This window comes from Erpetoichthys calabaricus, chromosome 10, assembly GCF_900747795.2.
Source record: "Erpetoichthys calabaricus chromosome 10, fErpCal1.3, whole genome shotgun sequence".
Classification (NCBI taxonomy): Eukaryota; Metazoa; Chordata; class Cladistia; order Polypteriformes; family Polypteridae; genus Erpetoichthys; species Erpetoichthys calabaricus.
In genome coordinates this window covers 34,627,152-34,644,950 of record NC_041403.2, presented here as the reverse complement: position 1 = coordinate 34,644,950, position 17,799 = coordinate 34,627,152, and the positions used below count along the sequence as shown (strand labels likewise).

At 34.2% G+C, this 17,799-nt stretch overlaps 1 protein-coding gene across 4 annotated transcripts in view; it reads right to left on the bottom strand.

Moving 5' to 3' along the window:
* nr5a2 (nuclear receptor subfamily 5, group A, member 2) overlaps positions 1-16,574 on the bottom strand; it is a 204,680-nt gene extending 188,106 nt beyond the window's left edge. The window contains exons 1-4 of one of the 4 annotated variants that reach the window (XM_028811051.2): positions 10,624-10,756; positions 10,088-10,219; positions 6,813-6,931; positions 5,272-5,413 (exon numbers count right to left, since the gene is read on the bottom strand). In XM_028811051.2, coding sequence (XP_028666884.1) covers positions 5,272-5,413; positions 6,813-6,931; positions 10,088-10,169 — 343 coding nt within the window. In that variant the 5' untranslated portion in view covers positions 10,170-10,219; positions 10,624-10,756. Of the gene's footprint in view, positions 1-5,271; positions 5,414-6,812; positions 6,932-10,087; positions 10,248-10,623; positions 10,757-16,094; positions 16,114-16,262 lie in introns of those variants that run through there. The other 3 variants (XM_051932897.1, XM_028811054.2, XM_028811055.2) reach the window with 3 other exon arrangements.
* Between the last annotated feature and the right edge of the window lie 1,225 nt (positions 16,575-17,799).

Below are 17,799 nucleotides of genomic sequence, written 5' to 3'. Positions count from 1 at the left end.
TCTATCTATCTATCTATCTATCTATCTATCTATCTATCTATCTATCTATCTATCTATCTATCTATCTATCTATCTATCTATCTATCTATCTATCTATCATATAGTGCCTTTCATATATACTGTATCTTCCAAGGGAAAAATGAGGGGATTTTGAAAATGTTACAGACATGGTACCTTTGCTACAAATTAAACCAGGGCTCAAATCATGTATACACCATTTTGCTACTCTGATCACACTATGTGTTGATATGATTTAGAATAACCCAAATTAACTTCAGCATCATCAGCAGGCACATTTAGTGGTGACATTCATTATTAGAGAGTCCAGATATGCTCTGCATATAAAGCTACGTAAAGGCACAGTATATGAACAGCAAAGTTGTTCATTTTAGGGCTTAAAGAGACAGACAGACAAGATAGATAGATAGATAGATAGATAGATAGATAGATAGATAGATAGATAGATAGATAGATAGATAGATAGATAGATAGATAGATAGATAGATAGATAGATAGATAGATAGATAGATAGATAGATAGGTTTTAGTTATAAAATTATCAAACACTAATGGGACATTTTACTAAGTCAATTATTAAATGTACACTGTGCCAAGCTATTGTATGCAGAGAGAAGATCATTGTCCTGTAAAAATTTAGAGTACAATGGTTTTGTAATTTTATAGATACTTGGCTCCAGACTATTTGATCTTCATAAACTGAATAAATTGGTTCTACCAAAAGGCACCAGTAAACACATTTATAGAAATAATAAAGTACAGTCAACAAACTGAAGATGCAAGTCTATAAATTCAGGGTTACGCAGTCAGAATCAGAGGTTCATTTTCACAACAGTGAGGGTGCATATTAATAATTTAAACTTCATTATTTCTCTTTTCTGTTGGCAGTTGAGTTTAAAAATTCTCGCACACGGTTGGCACGTGGGAAGGGGAAGTTCCAAAGAGCCATTTCCCAAGTGAAAAACGAGAGCTGATTCTGAGCCCAGTGATACTGTTATGGCTTCTAATATCTCTGGAATTAAAAATAATTAAAACAAATCCAGTTCAACAGCTGCCTTGGGAGTAATTTTAATGGTCTCTGTCACAGCAGTGTCTGTCACCGCCGAGCAGATCTAAGGGACCATCGAGAAATTCTCACCAAGCCCGCCTTGGCTAATGGTGACTACACGAAAAAAGGAACCTTTGACAGCTCCATGACACAAGGAGACCGCTGAGTATTCTGCTGGAGGTTAAGTTTGGAGCTTTTTATCTTAGGGATTAGTGTAGCATTAAAAATTTATCACAAAACCCTGTGTATCCATTATACATTGTTGTAAGGTCTTAGCTATTAATGATTTCAGCCAACAAGGTAATTTATGGAATGAAAACTAATAGTTAGGCCGTTGGGGAAAACACAATTAGATCTGACCCGGCATGTGAGATTTGAATACATCTTTTGGCTATATTTTGTTATGTACCTAATTAAACACAGTTATTTATAAGCATGCCACACAGGCTTGTTTGCAGATGCAAATTAAAATTTAATCCAAATTTCACATTCTGTAGATATCCATTTGCTTGTCTTTTTCAAAGCACATATCTTTTATATTATTATTATTATCACTCTACAGTGCATAAGAAGATTCAGCCTCTTTAAAAAAATAAACAAGTATGGCTTGTATACGTTTTACATATAAAGGGGTGCCATTCAAATTTTACTATGAACTATAGCCCTACTTTACAGTACTAAGTTCTTATTTACTACTACACACAACATAGCCTTTTTATTTTAGGGGATACAGTTGCACATTTATTTAAGGCTTCTGCATAATATGAAGCAATTACAATATCTATCTATCTATCTATCTATCTATCTATCTATCTATCTATCTATCTATCTATCTATCTATCTATCTATCTATCTATCTATCTATCTATCTATCTATCTCATGAACTTTTGAACTGATAAGCTGGTGAACTTTTAAAAGTGTTTTTACTCACTGTATGTGTATTGTAAATATATATTTTTATATTAACAGAATGTTATTAAATACATGTTTTTATTTATACATATATACATGTTTTTTTTTAATATTTACTCTTTACTTGCCTATATATATATATATATGATATGATATATTTATGATATAAAAACTCTTAAATTAAATGAGAAGGTGTATGTACAGTAAGTTAAAATTGTTTTCACATATGCACTTTAAGTGTTATTTTAACACTGAATATTTTTTTTTGTATATGACTTCTCCGCCTCCCAGTGTTTTACCAGCTTGCTATAAAAAATACATTTAGTAGTATAACAGAACTATGGTTATTATTAGATATTTCAAGGAATTATGCAAAGTATATTTAATCATAATCAAAAGAAAAAGAAATACAGAGGTTTAACGCAAAAAAATAAGAAAAGTGAAACACAAGTTAACAAATTTAAATATAGAGCTGAGTTAATTGGTGACTCTACACTAGTCTCATTTGAGTATATATATATATATATATATATATATATATATAGTGCTATAAAGGTACTAGTAAAGATACTGTTATTAACAAGCCTGTCTTAGCTTCAATATGGAAAGGATCTGCACATACATACATACATACATACATACACACACACACAAACACATATATACATACATACATACACACACAAACACATATATATATTTATATATATATATACATACACACAAATACATACATACATACATACATACATACATACATACATACATACATACATACATTCATATATATATATATATATATATATACATACATACATACACACACACACATATATATATTATATATATATACAGTATACAGTATGTACATATACACACACATACACATGCTGCTAAAATGTTGTGTCCTCCACCTTGTTTCCTCTTCACCTTGGTCTTACCCTTTAATCATTTCTTCCTTCACAGATGCATTCTGACACAGCCTTATGGTGACTCCATCATTACAGTATGTGTATATAGAGGTATATACTGTATTCTCTCTCTCTCTCTCTATATATATATATATATAGATATGTATGTGTAGGTTGTTAACATATTGAAGCTATCCCAGGCTTATTAATAACAGTATCTTTACTAGTACCTTTACAACACAAAAATAAAAGCTGACAATGCAAACAGAATGACGTTTCAAACTCACCCTGAGTTAATGTTCACACATATAGTAGAATCAGAAGCCGTTCATTTCATACTCCCCTCTGTAACCCTGCTATTTAATTATAGGGTCTTGAGAGGGTGCATCCCATCCCAGTTGTGTGAGTCACAAGGCAGGAGGCCATGTTCAGAGTCCTAATGTATTGCCCGTGTAGTGTACATATGTGTGTGTAGGTGTGTGCATGTGAGTTTGACACTGCTAAGCCCCTCACACTTTTTGACTTTTGTCATTCATAGCGTTTCCCTTGGTTAGGCGCTATAACCACGGAATCAAGTGGAGATAGTGTTACATACACAGTATGTACATAGATGTTTTTGATGAAATATTGATGTTTCGCATATCTTTGTATTTCAATGAATTATGATAAAAGCTCGGTGTGGGTAAATGGTTCATTGACGTGATCTCATTCTGCACTACAGGATATACAGGATATACTGTACATATATAAGATATTAATAAAGAAAGAAGAAATCAGTGCTTTCAGACCGGACATGGTCCTGCTAAAAAAAGAACTACCAGAGAAAAAATATTAAAGGGAAGGATGTCATTTTTAGTCCTGGACAAAATTGTTTGAAAGATATCCTTTACGTCTGTCAAGATATACAAAAAAAAGGGAGAGAAAGGAAAAAAAAGAAAAACAAAAAGTCTGTTTCTGTTGATAATCCTGTCAGCCTGGCGCAGTAATTAAAGAAGCTCAAAAGCAAGTTCCAATAACACAACCGAGAAGAGTAAAGGTTTAACATGTGTAATTGTTTGCTTAAAAATGATTTTAAACACGTAGCTTAGCATCAACAAGTTCACACTGTATATATACACATTCCTCTCCAGCGTAATGCTATTTTGGGCGAAACATTGGCACACAGTACATTTCCTTCTTTTTTATAATTTATGTATATAACTATGGGTGTGTTTTACCAATTCCTTTTGAACTTGAAAAATATATTCCAATTTTATAAACAAAAAGTCAGCTACAAGGAAGAGGAAAAACCCTGCATCTACGACATTTTTATCCAAATATTTTCCACTTTGCAACCTACTGGATAAGTTTAAAAAAAAAAGGAGATCTACCTAAAGTACAACGTGAGGAGGATTAAACCCTGACGGAGTGCTCTGTACCCGCAGCTCTATGTGTATTTTCAGGATTTTTCTTTCAGTTTTTGACAAACCAGTTTAATTTACTTGTTAATGCAATGAAAAGAAATGCCAAAAAAAAACAAAAAACTAATATATTGTTTTAGTTATGATTTTTGAACAAATCCAATAAATTGTTAATTACAATTTAGTAAATTTTTATATTCATAAACCCTTGAAAAAATGTTTATTGGTGTCTGCACTTTAGAGTTACAACACTTCATACATCTGTAGGAGCATAAAAAAGAAAAAGAAAACAAAAATGACTAACACTCAAAATCACCAAAGGCTTAGGGACACAACTAGTGGTGAAGCCTCCAGTTGAAAATATTCATTTTTTTGTAAATATTTGAGTTTGGAAAAAAAATCTATAGATAAGCTATGCCAGTAGTATTGCACTTCCATGACATTTTATTCTGGTTTGAGGCTATGAAAAGTGTAAATTAAAATTCACACATTGATTATCAGCCAAAGGAATTACAGAGCTATGACTAAATATATGAACAGCCAAAGAAAAAAAAAAGGTTCTATTTCATTTCTATATGGCTTGTAAATTGTATTGGCAACAATTAAAGAAAAACATTTACATGTGTTGGTGAAATACTACATATCCTGCTGCTAATGAATAAAAATAAATCAAAGGAGAAAAAAAATCCAAGATATGACAGCCAGTGAAATGTTAATTAAACTAGCCCTACAGCAACTCACAATTACATCTCATTTATCTGGATTACTAAGCAGCTTTCTAGAATGGCCCAAGCCAGCATCAATAGAGAAAGACAGGAAAATGAACTAAACAGCAGTGCAGTTAAATAATATTTACCAAGATCCTTTTTTAGTCAAGTCAGCTTTTGCCAATAACTAATTTATTTCTTATGTATATTATATGATGTATTCATATCCCACTATAGCCTGGAGGCAAATGTAAAAAGAGCACACACATTATTACCTTCCAACTTCATTCCAACACTGAGACATTTCTGAAATCGACAGTAGGGACATCGCTTCCTCTGCGTTTTGTCAATCTGACAGCTCTGGTTTTCTATACACGTGTACCGCTTGTTATTTTGAACTGTGCGCTTGAAGAAACCCTGCAGAAAGAATTAAAGAAAAGAAAACTCGTACGAGTCAAAACGGGTGTGGGTATGTGTAAACACATACAGACATAACTTTGTATATTTATATACTGTACATTTACATATATACATGTACCTAGAACTATACACATATACTGTATGTGTATACAGCAACAGAGGTATAACATGTCAAGTTACATTTAATACCAAAGGATCATTGTGAAAGTCATTTTGAAAGAAAAATGTTTAAATTCCTTTTTCCTTATACAGTAACAAAAGCAAAATATATTCAATAATACTCTACCCATATTTACTTGAAGCATTATTATGTATACAAACAAGATAGATAGATAGATAGATAGATAGATAGATAGATAGATAGATAGATAGATAGATAGATAGATATGAAAGGCACTATATAATAGATAGATAGATAGATAGATAGATAGATAGATAGATAGATAGATAGATAGATAGATAGATAGATAGATACACAGTATTCCTGAAGAAAATTCACATGATCCAGTGTGTATGTACAACATGAAAAGATGGTGTAAAGTAACAACAACATCATTTATTTCTATAGCACATTTTCATACAAGTGATATAGCAAAAATGCTTTATAACATGGCAAAGTAGTAGCTATATTGAAAAAAAAAACAAAATTAGGTAAGAGTAATACTATATAAATAGTATATGGAAAATAAATAGTGCACACTTACATAAGGTAGATTTATCATTTAGAGAAATAGAGTACTTAAATATAGAATATATATATATATATATATATATATATATATATGTGTGTGTGTGTGTGTGTGTGTGTGTGTGCGTGTGTGCGTGTGTGTGTGTGTGTGTGTGTGTGTGTGTGTGTATGAATATTTAAATCTATGAAAAGATTATACAGGAACACACATCAGATGTCAAATTAGAATTATTACAAAATAGTTATTGTAAAGCTCATTTTAAAATGACTTTTTATACTTTTATATATATACACACACACACACAGATTCAATAATATTGTAGTCAAATTTATGCAGGGCAAAAGCAAAACAAGAATCCTTTAGTCATTGCTATAATGTAGATATACACACAACACAACACAGAAACAATATAGATAGATAGATAGATAGATAGATAGATAGATAGATAGATAGATAGATAGATAGATAGATAGATAGATAGATATGGAATGTTTCATATATACATATATAAACGGGTTAATTTAGAAAATGAACATGTCTGTATATTAAGTGAGTGACCCTAACAGTCGTTTTTTCCAAATGTAGTAAAAGCAACAGAAACCCTCTAAAATCAGACCACATTTACTTAACTTGCAAACTCCTGTAACTACGCGCTGTTTGTTGATTCAACAGACAGATGACTGGAAAGACTCAAAAAAAATACAAACCTTGCAGCTTTCACATGTAAGTAGGCCATAATGATATCCTGAAACTTTATCTCCACAGACTGGACAAAGTTCCTCCAAATCCTCGTCGTAAGAATAGTCCATCATTTTAAACTGGGGAGCTGAAAAAATACAGGAAAAAAAAAAGACTTGACGTTAACATCGTGTTATATTTTTCAGCTTCTAACTATTGCTGTATATGCGTTACAATAAAAATTACAAAAAGCAACAAATAGTTATACGTACGAAAACCCCTTATTTTCAATAATCCACATCGCGGAGCACTTCAGTAAAATCAAAGCATGCACCTCACTTCCATTCAGTACACAAGCACCTGAATTTAAAGCAACACGCGGTCTCAGAAAATTTTGTTTGCCATACAATGAAAAAATCTAAAAATATTTTGGACATCCGTTTTATGTATGTGTGCATATATTCATTTATTTATTTTCACGAAGACCTCTCCGTTACTTTTTAAAAGAGATATAACGTGACTGGCGATAACTTATCTCATGATATATCCTACAATTGAAAAAAACACACACACAGAAAGAGAGTATGCATCCAACAATGAAATCTCTAAGACAAAAAAAAAACATACCTCTTTATTTAAAAGAAAATCAATAATTAGGTTCAAAACGTTTAAATATGGTTCTATACTTTCACACAAAATATTCCTGTTGCTGCGATTACAATTAAAAGAAACTATACCAACAAAGAAATTCATACCTACAATATATGTTTTTCTTTTCAGCTGTTTGTATTTGTGCCGATCGCTATCACACGGCTAGTTCTCCTCCAATAAAAAACAGCCTTTAAAAAATAGTCACTGTGTGTAATTAATGAAAACGTCAGCGTAATTTAAAATTTAAAGTATATATATATATATATATATATATATATATATATATATATATATATATATATATATATATATAATATATAATTTAAATTACTATATATGACGCTTAATTTGACATCTGACATCAAAAATCCAATTAAGGCAATGCAATTTGTTGCAAAATCTTAAGCACAACTTACCGTTGCGCGCCTCTTCTCCTGCCCTTAGAGGTACGTTTACCTTCTGTAGGTTTAAAAAACTAACAGAATATTAAACGCTTTTTAAACGCTTCCGGACCCCAACTGTGTGGGATGAATTGGTGGCTTACTTCCCGCTCCGCAACTGTCATAATAACGAAATTAACTTTAAAAAGTAAGTAGACTTGGTACGTTCATTAAATATCGCTTAATCAAAAACACAACATATGGATCAGCACTGTTATTTGTAATAATGATTTTTATATTTGACTAATAAACAATCACGTGCATTATTAAGCTTTCTAAGTAATTAAATTTTATGAATCTCCAACTGACCATCGACATCCTTGATGTAAGATGTGTTGAACTGTAAGAAGAAAGCGCAATATTTCTGTAGACTTAGCTTTTGTCCAAAATCAAGTATTACTTTTATTAGTTTGGTTTTGAGTGCAGGTTTATGTCTAAAATCGAGTTTACAGCAAATCTGTGCTAAACATAAACCTTGCAAACTTTATACAGAATTAACTTTTTAAACATTCAATCAAGTATATAATATGATTAGGAAGTGATATCGAATGAATGAGAAAGAGATGATTATTCAGAGATTAAGAGATAACGCTTTCTTTCATTCTTTTCCTTGATGAGTTCCTACACGCGAAGGCTGTATTGTGTATTTTGACATGTCCCGCTGTACATTCATGCGTTATTGAAAAGAGTTACAGCATGTTCATAGATAGATAGATAGATAGATAGATAGATAGATAGATAGATAGATAGATAGATAGAGCGGTGTTACTTTATCTGTTAAATGACATCGATAATTTAGGTTTTCATATCAACATAAAAGTTTTGGATTTAGTGTTCAGGCTCACTACAGCTATTATCATACCTGTCTCTAACCATCCCTTAGGATTTAAATTAAAAAGCAATTTAAAGAAAATTTCCTAGGCGAGAATGTTTTATGTACAAATTTTAGAATTAAACACCAGTTTTAATGCTTTTCTAAAATTTCACACTTACTGATGTTCTATTATTATTGCAATGACAACTACTACCGATTAAATAATAATAATAATAATAATAATAATAATAATAATAATAATAATAATAATAAACCCATGTTCAAACACAGGTTCATTCACTGAATGTTAGAAGAAAGCCAGAAGCAATCAGAGAGGATCGGCAGTTGGGTTGAAACAAACCCTGGACCCCTGTAGTGGTAGCAGTAGTAGTAATAATAATAATTGAACTTTATTTGATAGAAGATTAAATGCTTAATGAGGTATCGCGGTGTTCCTTAAACAGAACAAACGAAAGGCTTATTTCCTATAAGTCTCAGATTGTGATTGGCTTCACTCCTGGACACGATGAACTTTAACTGTACGATCACTTCAAGGTATGTTGGCAGAGTCGTAATTCTGCACTTTTGCTTGTTCCGAGTTAAGCACAGCAACATGTTGCACGGAAAAAGACAAATTGTCTCCAAATATAATAACACGATTTCTTTTAAAAAAATTGAAACAAAAAAGAAATGGGAGTGTTTTTAACTTCATTTTTAATACTGTAAATTTTACAGATGTTATGACTATTTTGTTACAGTTTCCATGGTTGTATTTACACGTTCACACGGAGATGAATAGAGCAAGCGTCTATAATTCGCGGTCACTGACATGTTTGATACTCCTCACCGTTATTTTCGAGATTTGCACATTTTCTGTCCGTTCACTGCTGTTATAAACGTAAAGTGTATTTTAATATATTTAAACAACTTCAGTAACTCTTACTTATTATAATTATATTTTCTTTAAAAGTACATTGCCTTGTGCTTGCGGACTGAGTAAAGCGATGGAGTGTGCGACGACTACGTCTATGATCGCATTTTTGGGCGCATTGCAAAAATGTGTTTAAAATCCGAAAAAGAAACTTGAGGGAATACAGCGCTACTTGTGTCGCTCTGCTCCTCAGGCTGTCATCTTATTTTCCTTCGATTACCTCTTCAAATCATCCGTCCATACTAAATGTATACCGAAGTTTCTCCCTTGTAGATTTCCAAACCAAGACCATCTGTCTCTACGCGGACTAATGCAAGCAGCAAAACGCAGCTCTACCAGACAGCTCAAGTTCCAAGATACACTCTCTGAGACGACCTGTTTGTATTTCATTTGATAGTCCGCAAACACCGTGCAACACCGCCGACTGCATATTCGTCATATTCATCAACGACAAGCGAGTCTCCTTACCTTGCATGTTGTCTGGCATGTGCCCCTGTTCCCCATGCGATCGAGACAGTCCCAGGGATTCCGTTTCTACTTTAGGCAGCATGTCAGCACTGCGCGGCGTAAATGGGGACTCGGCTTCTACCGGGGGACCACCTGGACGCAAGGGGGACACCAAATCTCACTACAACAGAAATTTTGAAAATCCAGCCTACTTTTCAGGCTCAGACTACGAACATTTAACACAATATGCTTCTGTTAATTATACTTCAGCCGGAAAGACTAAAAGCATAGTACTTTAAACACCGGCAAGTGGAAGTCATCCCAGCATCTGGCCTTAGACAGTCTGATAAGACATCCGCACTCCAGATCTGGAGCGTAATCTTGCTACACAATTTCTCCCACCGGCTGAGAACCGGAGGTCTGATTTGTGTTTATTTATGTCAATGTTTATAGATGCTACAAAAAGAAAAAAAAAATGCCAGGGCAACCCAAATCAACGTCGTGTTACAAGTCACTATATCTAAAACGTCGGTAAATCCCCGCTGTTTCTTTCTCACATTGGTCTGAAGTGAATTGTCACGGTTTTCAGGTTCGCAGAGCACGGTCCCCCTCCTCTGTGTTGTGTCTGGCTATCCCCTCTCTGGGTGATGTGTTGAGTTGTGAAGTTCAAACCTTTCCTTCCTGCCTTGTTTACTCATTACAAGCAAAGCGCCTACCAATCAGGGGCTTCGGGGATGAGGGGACGGGGGAGTTGGGAAGGGGTGTTATGATGACTGACGGAGAGAAGGAGGAGGAGGCGGCGGTGTGGGATCTGACGTCAGCAGCACCTCAGCCAATCACAGCGCACACGCCGGCACTGTAGGCAAATTAAGGTGCTCACTTAAACTCGTTAGGATTACTGTACTGAATAAATGGTACTCGTAGACAGCCGAAGGAATGGAACAGTAGAAAGAACAACGCATCTGCATTTAGCAGACTCACGAACTACAGTGAAAGTGGATTTGCGTTATAAACTGTTCTTCATATTATGCGTAAACGCTGACAAACATTTAAGAAAATCCATTCCTTCTTCAGTATTTCTAAATAATAGCCAATACTTGACGTCAGGAGACACTTTTATTAATGATACATTCTACTATTAACTTGTGTGAATATATCCGAAAGATGAATACTGCAAGGTTATGGACTGTGTAGGTTATTTATGGGAAACGTAACTTTATAAAGCGAACTCAGCATCTATTCAAAAAATTGCAACGCAGATTAAAAATATATATATTTTCAGTGTCTTTTCACAAAGTTGAAACATAAGCAGGGAATTACTTAAAGTTGCGTAAAAATACCCATAAGCAAAGAGAAGTCTTTCATTTTTATTAACTGGATTTTAAATTGATATCATTTGTAGTTTTTTAAAATTCTGTCACAACCCAGCCTACCTGTTATTATTATTATTACGACTAATTTAATTCCACGATAAACTAAATGAACATACAAGTAAACCCCACTAATTCAAACAGTTATTGACTTTCCCTCCCACAGGATAATTAAAAAGAACGGCAGAATGCACTATTTGCACACGTGTTTATTTCACTATGTTGTAAAATCGGTTTGATATAACAAAATGGCTGGTTATTTATGTAACACAATTATCATCCGGCGACACGGGCTGTTATGAACAGAATAAACGTGCAGGTTTTCCTTGTCCGGTACTTTATTATCCTGTAAACAGTATAGGATATCAAAATTGCAGTTTGATACTTCCACTCCACATCTTTTGCAACTAATCCACGAAGAGACGATTTAAAATCAGATTGCAACGACAATTGCTTTCTCACACAATTCCGCCTAAAGCTGGATTCTCACTAACCGCAACGTGCCGAAAGTCTCCGGAATGAAAGACACGCCACATCGGGACCTGGGCCGCTTAGACACTGCCGTTACACACGAAACTCCGCAGAGCTGAGGGCCACATGTTGCGTGCATTATAAATTTCACAAAACAACATAACAGTTTACAAAGAAAATATTCGGATCCATAAATGAAAATACGTAAGGTAAAATAGTGAAGATTTATTTAAGCTGCACGATTTTTATGCGCTGGCTAGTTTTAGGAACCCAGATCATGCTTTACGTGTTCCCAAATTTGAAATTAAGAATCTTCAAAAGATGCAATAAACCAGTTCTTTGCCTCAAATTCTATTTTTTTCAGTGTTCTATAAAAAATTGAGATATCTTCTGAGGGGACATTTGTTATCTTGAAAAACACATCAAGCCAGCCCCCACAATGTACAAAAGCAGAGGTAAGTGTACGACAGATGAGAATGTGTTAAAAGGAAGGGGACTGAATTGCAGAAGATAGCTTAAGGCTGTGTGCGAAGGGGTGACTGACAGACGTAAAAATAAGCAACAGCCCTATCGATCCGCTTAAAAGTATCTTTCTAATGGATAATTAGTCAATAACTATACATGTAATATGTTTATCTTGCTTGCTTTACACTTCGCTTTTATTTATTTATTTACTTATTTAGTTATAAGGTATCCATTTTCTCTTGCTGAAATATTAAATCACAGCTGAAACAACAAAAATAATGCTAGCAGAAAAAGAATAATACTGATAATAACTGTACATACATACATCCATCCTCATGTCCGTTTGATCCAACTGAGGGTCACGGAGGCCAGAGGCTATTCTAGCAACAACGGGCGCAAGGCAGGAAACAACCACAGGACGGGGCGCCGGTTCATCGTACTGCCACTAATAATGCCCTCTGATGGCATAATGCGTTTTCTGTAAAGGTTAACGGAAACAACCAGCGCTGCTCTTCCGCACGCTTGCCAATGCTATTTGCATCATGTTAAAAATCATTGTGAAGTGAACGAAAAGTTACCTGGTTACTTATTTTGTTCTGTGGCCCTAATGCCTGACACTGTATTAATGATTTGAATATGCAGATCTAATTTGGGGTAAAAAAAACCCACGTTATTCTTGGTTTTAATATTTAAAAAGAATAATGGAACTGATTAATAACAATCTCAAGTACTGTTAAATTGGATAAAAATATTTTTAAAGGAGTTAGGGGGTAATTATCATTATTGGTAGCAGAAAATGGCACAACTTTCTTCCTCAGAGGATGTTTACTTTATTATTTTCGTCTTTTCCTAGCTTGTATCAACGAAGCCAATACGCTGTACTGTGCGTTTCAGTTCCTCCTTCTTATAATCGGATTGATGAGCGCATTAAATAATAATAATCTTGACAAAATGTGTTCTAACATATGTCATCAGGATAAAACAACAATTCTGCCTGGGCGGAATTAATTATTTTGTAAATAAAACTATCCCGCTATTCCAAAGTAAATTCAGTGTGAACTCCATGTCACACTGTCCTGCTGTCTTACTGTACAAGAAACACAGCGCACGTTTAAACGTTAAAGACGGTGACGTAAACTACCTGTCAAGGGCAATGATAATGGCTCTTAGGAAAGGATCGGATACAGTAACAAATACCTTTAAGTTAATGCAGCCGCGTTTAAAAAGCTTCTGCTGTACTTGGAATCACAATGGCAAAAACGTGAGCGTCTCCTAACCCGTCATCTAAATATCGTTTAATCATTAACGTGCATCTTTTAACTGCGCCGAAAGTATTCCCTTCGTAATGTAACGAATTAAAACGAGTTCGTTTTTTGATTGAGTACAACTTTTATTGCAGATGATCGAAGTGAATGGACAGAAAATACACGCTTTCTGCTTCACTCTAGAGAGCAAAGATTCGGGAAATGGACCTTCCGCGTGCCCCTAGCACTTCTGTCGGGGAAATGACGGTGGTTGTTGATACGTGCATGCCTGTAATAATAATAATAATAATAATAATAATAATAATAATAATAATAATAATATAGACAAAACACAAATCACTCTTTGGCAAGAAAAAAAATCTAAACTTTAATTTCGTCCCTAAAGAAAACTTTTATGTTGAAAAGGTGAGTGCGGCAAGATAAAAGGGTAAAACGGCGACATAATGGAAATTCCTTTCATGTCATAATATTTTGCATTTACTGTCGCCTATAAATTAACGCTGATCTTCAACGTAGTAGAGAATTCCACTTTTTTTGTCAAAAATATTATTTGTAGCAATCCTGAGCCGCAATTGAAGTGATTGTTTAAGGCGGTAAGTGAATATCCACGCAAATATTTAAAAGCCGTGTTGAGACCCTTTTATTATTGTGTCGTTATTAACGTAGATAAATAACAATCTGAGCTTGGGCACTGAACATAAGATGCTGATGTGCTTTGAATAAAGAACTAAATACACAGTTTTAAGCAAATCACTTTGATAGCGTTTGAGTGCTCAGATAAATTAGTATGCCATTAATGTTATGCAAATTATCACATCAGCGTATAAAGTGAACTTTAATAGATAGATAGATAGATAGATAGATAGATAGATAGATAGATAGATAGATAGATAGATAGATAGATAGATAGATAGATAGATAGATACCAATGTCTAATACAGTATAGAGTATCATGAAAGACTTTAAATTTAATTTGGTCATCACGGTTTCTATATGCGAGGCTTTTTCGGCAGTGTTACTGTACCGATCAGACGAGAGTTACGCATTACTATTGTTAAAATGAAACAAAACAAAAAATAAAATTCTAGCGGAAGTAATGAAAAATAACTCAGTCTTGACCTTAACATAAACTTAAGTGCTTCTTTGTGTTTCACAAACTTACCGTACGAACAGGTATATAAAAACTACAGTGTAGCGGTCAGTTACCAGATTTGTTTTGTGAAGTTATTAGCACTGAAATGAGCAGTAGTAGCGGCAATAAATAAGAAAAATTTCATGATAAAATAGTATATTTTTCGCCGATTTTACATTTTTAATAAGATAGGTCCGTCAGTGTAAATAATTTGCAGTAGTTCATCGTTTACACTATTATAAAATGTATAATAATTAATTATACATTATATGAAACTGAGTGGATTTAAATTATTACTAGTAAATGCTACAACAAGAAGCTAATGATGTTTTAATTAATAACAACAACAACAACAACAACAACAACAACAACAACAATAATAATAATAATAATACAGTGGGACAACTGAATGACATGAAAGGAAAATGAATGGATGGACAATAATAAAACAAAAAGATGTCATATAACGGTTATATACATAATAGCTCTTTATCAGTCTTATTTTTCGTCCTTCTCTAGTTCTTCTGCCGTTACTACAACTACTACTACTAACAATTATTATTATTATTATTATTTCCCACAAGAAAATAAAGAAATGTCTCATTTGATGATTACAAGCTGTCAATTTTAGTGTCCATTACCAAAGGCGCTATATAAATAAATGTATTATTAATAGGTAGCTGCACATATATACACATATATTTCCAATGTATTGCCCGATAATACTTTTTACTAGAAATACATACAAGTCAACATTTATTTTAAAAACGAAAATACCTGCATGATGACAAATAAAAAAATAATAATTCAAAAGCAAAACTCATATTATCAGAAATAAAGCTTCATTCTTTTAAACGGTTTTAGTAAAATTCTTTAAAATAATATATCATATTTAATTTCACGTAAGAGTAATTAAAAGAAAAATCCGGAGATTTTTTTTATCCTCGCGAAAAAAACACCACGTTTCTAAATTTTGGATAGCATTAGAAGCGTATTCCTTAAAATAAACTTCATTGCGATTGTTCATGTTTGTGCTTCATGTTCACGATAGAAGAACAGTTGCGTTGTATTAAATAAAAAAAATACTAAAAATAAGTTCACAGTTTCTTAGATTGCTCTTTAAGGTTGGATCCCATCTCGGCAGTTGCTGTTTACAAATTATTATAAACCAAGTTATTGCATCCCTGCTGTTTTGGAAATGTTTTATACACATTCTAGAAGCTATGTGTCAAACCAGTTGCACGTTTTAAGCGAGCTGCTAGGTGGTCGAAGCTGTGAAAGGAGAAAGCCGCTCGCTCTCTTGACAGAAGTGTTCCAAAGCCCACCTGTTCCGAAAACGGCCCAAGCGTGTGACGGTATCGCGCGGCTCGCCGGACTGCTTGTCATACCACTGACGTGTGCTGAAATTGCGGTTCATCAGACATGCGGAAGGCAGACTGAGCCGCACCGTCGACCGCCCCTCACCCTCCCCGGAAAGGGAGAGTCCAACTTACCTATCACGGCGACATCGTGCCTTTTCTGATCCTGTCTGATACCAGTTGGAGTTGCAGACGACATTATCGGTTGTTATTCTTCGAAAGGGAAGGAAAAAAAAAAATATGATATCGACCGGGGTGGGGAGGGTTGGGATACACCAGATGCAACTTGTAAACTTTTGCGTCCTTGACAATGAAAAATGTAGTATAACCTTCAGTGAAAGTTTGCGCTAAAAAAGAGTGGTCAGCATATCCCTTCTATTGGACTCTGCACGTTTTCCGAATTAGTGACCTGCTGTAAACCAAAAGCGGCCCATCTCATGATGGGTGCTCATCGGAAGAATTCAAAATTGGAAGCCCCTGATAGGCCGGCAAGATCACATGGCAAAGAATTGGTTGATAAAGGCACCCTGTTATAAACGGACAGAAAGAGAGATAAGAACTCTTGGCAGATAATGACAAAGAAATGATTAACCAGTCAGGGAAAAGCGAAATAAAGCGCCAGGCTCTGGCAGAAAGAACATGGAGAAAGGGAGGTCAAAGGGCCATAGTGAGTGGACATACCTGTAGACAGTGTGGATTAACTCACTATCCTGGGTAGCTTTTCGGGTAATCTCCGTTATTGAAGGTGCATGTCCCACTAAGTATTCAGTAACCAACATGGACATGTTTTACAAGCTTCACTGCAACCTATGTACCTATTGTATGCCAATACAATCGTAATAGTTAAGTTTTACAAACAAAAAAAAAAAAAACACGTCATGATCCAGTGGTCCAGGTGCTTAATTGACAAATGTTACATGGAAACTTCAGATCTGTCTTAGTTTTAATACCAGCTTCAGTTACAACTAAGCAGAAGGTGAGTAACATTTCCAGTGTGTTAAAAGTGATTACTAAATACATTAATCTCACTGGATCCTATGGTTTAATCATTAAGGTAATGACAAAATATGTCAACTAGCCTGTTCAGTACTGGTTTCAGATCGCATGATCATACTGTTCTTATGATGGGTGACTCTAAATTCTCCATTCATAATGGAGAGATAAATGTTTATTATACAACAGAAGCTACCTGGTGACTAATGCATTACAATGGCAGTGTGAAAAACATCTATAGAAAAAAAGTCCACATGTCCGTTATCCAGTCATATGCACAGAGCATGCAAAACACGTGCTTTTTTTTGCTCAAGTTTTACTTCAAAAATAGTCAGTGCATATCATAAACAGTAAATTAAAGCCTCATAGGATTGTCTTTTTAAATCGAAGATCCACCTCTCCCTCTCATATGTTGGTCAGGAGTCTTGTCTCATAGATTTTGTCCCTCACTGTGTCCCAGTAAACTACAAATTTATCAGTTCGACTGTCACACCTGACCAAAGAATTACCCCGAGCAAGTCCCATAACTTGACTGTTCTATATTAAAACTTATTGGAAAGACAGGAGGACATTAAGTATGTTTGTAATGAAAGCTACAGCTAAATCAATAAATGGTTTTATTTCTTAAATGTTTACTTGCTTAATCCAATTCATCATCAATGAGAGCACAGGAGCCATT